General features: G+C 37.3%; 1 protein-coding gene across 2 annotated transcripts in view; it reads left to right on the top strand.

Moving 5' to 3' along the window:
• Positions 1-7,494, top strand: part of Sec3 (exocyst complex component Sec3) — a 17,988-nt gene extending 10,494 nt beyond the window's left edge. For both annotated transcript variants that reach the window (XM_089090277.1, XM_089090206.1), the window contains exon 2: positions 3,625-7,494. In XM_089090277.1, the coding sequence (XP_088946403.1) occupies positions 3,638-6,250 (2,613 nt within the window). In that variant the 5' untranslated portion in view covers positions 3,625-3,637 and the 3' untranslated portion in view covers positions 6,251-7,494. The remainder of the gene's footprint in view (positions 1-3,624) is intronic.
• The last annotated feature ends 6 nt before the right edge of the window (positions 7,495-7,500 follow it).

The raw sequence follows: 7,500 nt of genomic DNA, 5'->3' as shown, positions 1-7,500 counted from the left end.
TTTTAACTAAATTAGACTGAATTGTTTTGAATGCTATACCATTGTTTGGATGGCTCTAAAGACCATATTTTTCAAGGCGGGAATTTCTGCAACGCTTGGGTATGTACAGTACTAGGCTATGTACAGCTACTTTAAATTTTGCAAATTTACAGTAGCAGTTTTTGACGTTTTCAGTGTCTCTTACTGACAGCATGTGGGATGCACCGGCGAGGTAGGTTATGTGTGGTAAGCACACTGAACAATAAATCGAGGCAAGAGATTTCCTGGAGTAGTATTCGCGATTCAGCACTACAGAGTATGATCACATTTAATGGGTTTAGTTGTTCTTAACAATGGCTTGTCTAGTTTTAATCATTGTTTCCGCAATCATAATACTAAGATATCTCAGCTCCGGTACCGTAGGGATAACATGATTTCCGAGAGTGACAGAATCACTTTGCGGTGCATTAAAGGCCAAAACTTCACACTTATCAATATTGATAGACAGCCCAATAGATAGAAAGTTACTTAGGAGTTTATTCAGGTTCTCTTGTAAGTCTGCTTTGGATCTACTGAGCAGGAGGACGTCATCAGCGTATGCCAAGTAAGATAGGTCACCATTCAATAGGAGAGAGGGCAAGATACAGTCCAGAATCTTGGAGATGGCATGTTTGAAAATAAGAGGACTAAGAACGCTGCCTCGCCTCACACCTCTTCTGATTTTTACAGGATCTGAAATTGTACCTTTCCACTTGGCCAACACAGTCGTACCAAAATTTCAGAGTACTCACTATGTTTGAACTTACTCCATTGTGCAGTAGAACATTCATTGCTTGCATGTGATTGATGCTATCGAACGCTTCCGATATATCAATAGTGCACATATAAAGAGGCCACATTTTTCTTTTCGAGTCCATAAGTACGTTAGCCAGAAGGCGGTGAGCCTCTGGGCACCCAAGACCTTTCTTGAATCCAAGCTGATTGTCCCCAAAGTGTCCATTATCAAGCTCAGAGAAGATAACATTTTCAAATACTTTGCTCAAGATGCACGAGACGGTTATGGGTCTATAAGATTTGCATTTGCTTGAATCTTTTCCTGTTTTGGCGATAGATGAGATGACCCCTTTCAGGAAAGAGTTTGGAACAAAACCCCTGGTGATGCTCATCTGGAAGATAAGCTGAAGATTGAAATAGAAGCATTCAGGTAATTGCTTGAGGTGTTCTATTGAGGGTATTTTGTACCCTGTTCACTCAAGTGAAGAGTCTCATGTCCTTAAATGGATATATTTGAATAGAAAACGTGAGTTTAAACTAAAATATATCTCCTGTCAAAAACGCAATTTGAGGGCAGAATTTTTTCAAGAATTTAGTAAAATTTTCTTTATTCCGATTCTAAGTATGATGATTCAAACATTGTACATTGTATTTAACACAGACTAAGGACTGTTTTATGCTCCAAACAATTGAATACAATGGATGGGGGATTTGTTGAATAGCCCCAAAATGGAAACTTGGCTACGCCACTAGTGAGGTGACTCACTTTACAATTGCAATTGATGCACTTCATTTCTCCCCAAGGAAGAACTCAAGGATTCCATTCACTTCCATTTTCAAACATTTCTCCTTTGAATCTACAGCCACTAGCTGCCAGAATATGTGCGTCTCTCTTTGCCTGTAGAATAAATATATAAAAAATAAAATAGATGATAGGGAAGAATCCATAACAGGTTAGTCCTTAGAAAGTGCACTAAAACCTCCAATTTGGAATTGTGTGAACCCCTCCCCAGCTTCTACAGCCACTCTTTACATACACAGTGGCTGGAAATTAAAATAATGATAATGCATGGGGGACAGAGACAACAGTAGTGTGTTGACTCTGAAAAAATGGCCATATGTCACTTTGCTAAAACCAGCTTCTTGTAAAGGATTTAAGATACCAGTGTACAATTGAAGGCATACATTGACCCATGGTTAAGTCCAAGCTGTTGAATCAAAGGAGGCTATTCAACGTGTATCACAGATTAAGTTGTGCAATCACAAAACAAGCCAAGTCCTTAAAGCAGAATTATGCTGCATAGATTCTGCATAATTCTGCCTTAAAGCAGAATTATGCTGCATGCAGCATAATTATGCTGTATAGCCATTCACTGACTTGGCGCAAAAACGAGTCAAGTCCTGATTAGGTATGAAAACGATCTAAGATCTAAGTTGGTTAAAAAATGAAATGTGTCCATGCTGCAGAATGTCTATGATGAGCTAGAAAGACAAACAGCAAAGAAGTCCTGACGCAGAAATGAGCTAAGTCTAAGCTACTGAATTTTGAGGATGTAGTTAACAAATAAACCAAATTCTGATTCAAGACTCCTAGACTCCCATCCGTTTTTCACCTTCCTTCACTCGCCATACTTGTTATGGTTGGGAGCTTGCAAATGGCCTAGGCTTTTTGTAGTGCATAGAGTTTTGGCTCTTTTTATGTTTGATTTTCTTTTCCTTGGGCAACCAGAAAAATCTCTAAATAGCAATTTAGTTGAAAATTGAAGAATTTACATGCTGTTTGTTATCTCCAATCACTTACTTCCCTTTCTAGGATTAGAAGTTCAGGCCATTGGCCCTTACAACAATGGCCAATTCATGAAAATGCTGGGGAGGGGCAAAATGTATTTTTGAAAACTTAGGGGGAGAGCAACTTGTTTTCAATCAAAATACAAAAAAAAACGCATCGTTCAAAATCTAGAGGATGGAAAAGCATCTGGGACAAAATTATGGTTATTAAACAAAAAATCTATTGCCTCCCCCCCCCTATAGGTGCCACTGCCTTGCAGATCGTTATTCATTTTTTTTAGCGGTACTAGGGCCTTTAGCCCTTCTGATGACGTCACTCCTATTGTTGTTTTCTTGTTGTTGCTTTTTCAGTTAGTTTAATTTTTTGGTGTTTCAAGGATAAAAAAATCATCCTCATGGTCTCTATATTATTCTGCAAAGATTTGACCTTTCTAGCTTGAGCAGTTTAGTTATTAAATGATTTAATGATGTGAACAATTGTAGAAAAAAAATATTCTGCTGCTTTTTGCACACTTTTATCACTGTATATAGCAATTGTTGTAAGATGAGTATCTGTTTTTTTTCTTGTTTTTTTTTTCTAGGAAAGGAGGGTGCTTAAAATACTAAAAAATTGTGTTTTCAGGCTATAGTTTTATTATATTGTACAAGTTGTGTACTTTATTATTTACTTCTTTATGTACAAGTGTACATACTTTTATAAGTACGTATACACCAAATTCTGCCAAGATGAGAAGTTTCATATAACTGGTTTTTATAAATGTGAAAAATTAGAGAGAAAAAAAGATGAAACTTTTACGTCCAAATTTCATAGGTCTTACCTGGGGGTCCTTTGAATTGACTTTGAATGTAATGTCTTTCCTGTTTTAAGGTGTTTCACCTTTAGACAAGGGCTGTACAGAGGGCTAAAAAATGATGTATGGTGAAACAAGGTGAACAGTAAAGCCTGTATTAACGCCAGCCAAAGTAAGACCAACAATCGAAATGCAAGTAAAATGCTCAATAAGAAGGGATTTTATTACCATAGTGATTTTTCTAAATGTTAATTTTCACTGTAAAACCTTCTTATTGAGCTTTTATTTGCAGGTCCTTTTGTAAGATGGCAGCACAGGGCATCCGACTAAATTTGCAAAGGGATATTTTTGCACCCAATAATGAAGTGCTGGAGACTTTTGTTCACGTCACAAAATCAAAACATGCGCACGGAAAGCGTAAAAAGGAAGGTGGACATAGTGACTCTTTCCTGTGCGTATCAATTTGGAAGGATAGAATAGGAGCAAATATTACACAAGTAAAGAAAAATGAAAAGAATGTTTATTCTAAGAAGAGGGCTTGGAGCCTGTCAGAGCTTAATACAGTTGATGGAAAGAACAGTGACAAGAATTGCTTAGACTTTGACTTAGTTTTTGATAAAACTTATAAGTGGTCTGCCAGTAACAAACAAGAACGTTTTTCATTTTTATTGACCTTAGCTAAGTTGAGTGAAAGATATAATTTAAGACAGTCGCCGCAGTTTTTAAACCTTCCCTCTGAATTCTTTATAGAACTAAAAGCTGATATGGGATCTACATCTCCTCTTATGTCAGTACTTTCTCTGCAGTCGAGCATTGAAGAAGAGGCTATATCTCCACAAGAAGAAGCAACACTGGAAAAGCTATTAAATGACTGTCAGACAGTTATCAGCGGTGGTGAATCATTTACTGACTTTATTCATAAAAAGCTTGCCCAAATAGAGAGTGTTAATATTAAGCAGCTAATTGGTGCAGAAGATCAGGTTATTGCTGTACTGTCAACGTTAGAACTAGCTGAGAAGCAAGCAAGTGACATTGAGTTGGTTTTGGTTCACTATGCAAATGTATTAAAAGAGGCACAGAATGCTATGTCTTCTGTGGGAAAAACGGTATCCCTTCAGACAACTCAGCAGAATCATAGGTTGCTTTTAGAAACACTGGAATGTATTGTAGAGCACTTGGATGTGAGTAACTCGCATTACGCGGTTATTAATAATCCTGACTTAACACCTGGGGCAGGACTCACTGCTGTCCGTGAAGCGGCTAGAGTTTTGCAAAGAGCTGTTTTTGCAAATTTCCCTCCTGAGCTTAAAAATATGAAAGGCATAGCAGACCAACTTCAAAGAATTAATAGGCTTAAGAGTCGACTATCTGGGTCTATTCATAGATATATGTCCAATTTGTTTGTTCACTATAGTAATGATGCTGGTGATACAATGAGTCAGTCAAGTTATAGCTCAAGAAGTTCAAATCTAAGTCTTCAGAAACATGGTTATATCCATAATCAACTTCTGCCTTATATAGATCTAATTCATTGGCTGAAAGCTATGGAACCTTCTGTGTATTCAGATTTACGTGATACATATGCTAGCAGTATGGCAAAGTTGTATGATAGAAACAGTGCACAGTTTTTTGAAGAAGCAAGGCTAAAAATTTATAATGTAAAGGAGAAGAAGATGAAAAGTGGTGATGCTGGTGGAGTCAAACGTCTAGACGCATCGTCGCCTGCTTCTGGCTCTTCTCAGCATCAGTCATTGCTTGGAATTGAAAAAGATCAGTGGTCAATCGAAGTCGATATGAATGACAGGAAAAAGTTTGATGAGCTTCTTGAATCGGTCCTCTCGGAATTAGAACCTGTTTGTCTTTCGGAACAAGAATTTAGTACCAGTTATTTCCTCTTGGACCCATCAATGACTTCTGACCTAGATAGTTCTGTTGTTTTCAAGTCAAAAACTATGAAACAAGCTAGTGAAGAAACAAGGAAGCTCATGTCGAAAATATTTCCATCAGTCGAGACAGAACTAGTAAAATTTATTGCTTATTATGAAAAATTAGATAATTTTTATGTACTATATGCATTAGTGAGATTGACACAGCATGTTCTGTCTGCCCAAGATACAGGTTCCTTCCTAAGCGTTACTTTTGGTACTGTTTTAATTCAAATAAAAAGGGCATTTGATCGATTTATGCTTGCCCAAATACAGTCGATTCAAGAGGCCAAGCCCCCAAAACGGAGCAAATGTGGGATACTGGCCGTTGTTTCCAATTTTGAAGATTTTGCCAACGCTGCTGAGGCTGCTTTCCGTGGGTATGATCGTCGTGTTGAATTAGACAAATGTTATGTTAATCTCGTTGAAGCTATATTTTCTGCTATTTTACGTTTGTCTAACGAACATGGAAAAACACCCTTTGAAGTGATTAGAATGGAGAATTTCTATTTTTTTCATCAAATGATGTCAAGGTTGAAAATCGTTGCCCTTGAAGCTGAGAAAAAAGAGGCCAAAGCACGGTATACGGAGGCGCTAAAAGATTATGTTAGTCATTACTTTGGCCAGCCTCTGATTGGACTAAATAAGTACTTTGAACGCGTTCAGGCCAAGGTTAATCAAGGGGTGAAAGAGTCAGAAATTAGTTACCAGGCTCAGTTTAGCAAACAGGAGCTTCGGAAGGTGATTGCCCAATACCCGGACAAAGAAGTCAAAAAGGGTCTTGCCAACCTCTACAAAAAAGTTGAAAAGGATTTATCTGAAGAGGCCAACTTGCTTCAAATTGTATGGAGGGCTATGCAAGAAGAATTTATTCGTCAATACAAGTCGCTTGAAGAAATGATTCAAAGATGTTACCCAGGGGCTTTAATTGCTGTGGAATTTACTATTGAAGATATTCTAACTTATTTCTCGGACATTGCATTTTCTCACTAGCTTGTCTTTTTTTTTCCATGCGTTTTATTTATCCATATTTATTTGTGTCGATCATTTCACTTTGAAAATCAAGATGATTGAAAATGAAGTTTTCAGTGTTAAGTTTGTTGATTTTTAAGTTTAAACAAATATTCGCATTGCAGCACATTTAAGCTTGCTTTTTCTACAATCATATGTGGATGCAGGTCAGATCCTTGGGGTCGAGGGAGGGGGCTCCTGTGACAAGGGTATCACAGAAAAGAATCAAGTCTAAGGGGCATCGTTTCTCAAGAAGGAACGAATTTAGAGAAGGCAGAAATTTCCTTTGTTGACGCTTTGTTAATTATCATATATGATGTTCATGAATCGAATAAAATTGTGAGTACTAACCTGCCATTGTTTTTTTTGCGATAATTGGTACTCACAATAAAATGGTGAGTACTCATCTGCCATGGTGACACTGGATTTTGTGTACCTTCGATGTAGGTGACGACATATATCCCAATCCTTTTACTCTTAGAAATCCGTAAACTAATTTTCGAGAGCTGGAGCGCAAAGCTTGCTTCATTTTCTGTTGATATTTGCACTAACTGCAAATCTGCCGGAGCAGTATTAGTGACTACCAGAGCAGTATTACCAAGAATTGGGAAGCCAATCCTTGCACTAACTGGAAAGTGTTTTAGCTTGTGATCTTTAACGCCGATGATAATCCAGCCTTAATTATTAATGCTATAATCAAGTTCAATTTCGAATCGATCGATTTCTATAATCGAGTCAATTAAGTCAAGTTAAGTTATCATTAGCAATGGAAGCCATGCGGATGTTCAAAAAATTTGCTATTTTCAGTTGGTATTCACGATAATATTTCTGCATGACGGCCGTATAAGCCTCACTGATCACAACTGCAACTTTTTATCAATATGAAACTGCTCTTTAAAGCAAATTGTGCCATGTGATTCTTTTTTTGGTCTTGAATAAAGCTGTATCGTGATTCAAGTTTTGCAGAAGAACAATTGATTTCTTCTGAAGAATAAGCTACAAAATAAATATAATGTTCCACTCAAGGCTGTATCCAGGATTTTTTTTTTTGGGGGGGGAGGGGTGCTTACAAAGCAAACTTTACAAGACGCAGCAAAAATTTGCTTATATTATTTTTGTTACTTTTTTACGACTTGTACAAAAGTTTTTTTGTTGGAAAGGAGGGCTCAACCGCCCCCTCCGGATACGGCTTTGGTTTCATATGTATTATCTATCTTGGTAATTGACAATTC

Source organism: Artemia sp. Qi Xiang Cuo, chromosome 1 (assembly GCF_049724085.1).
Source record: "Artemia sp. Qi Xiang Cuo chromosome 1, ASM4972408v1, whole genome shotgun sequence".
NCBI classification, from domain to species: Eukaryota; Metazoa; Arthropoda; class Branchiopoda; order Anostraca; family Artemiidae; genus Artemia; species Artemia sp. Qi Xiang Cuo.
The sequence above is the reverse complement of the archived record's forward strand: the minus strand, read 5'-3'. Positions and strand labels throughout refer to the sequence as shown.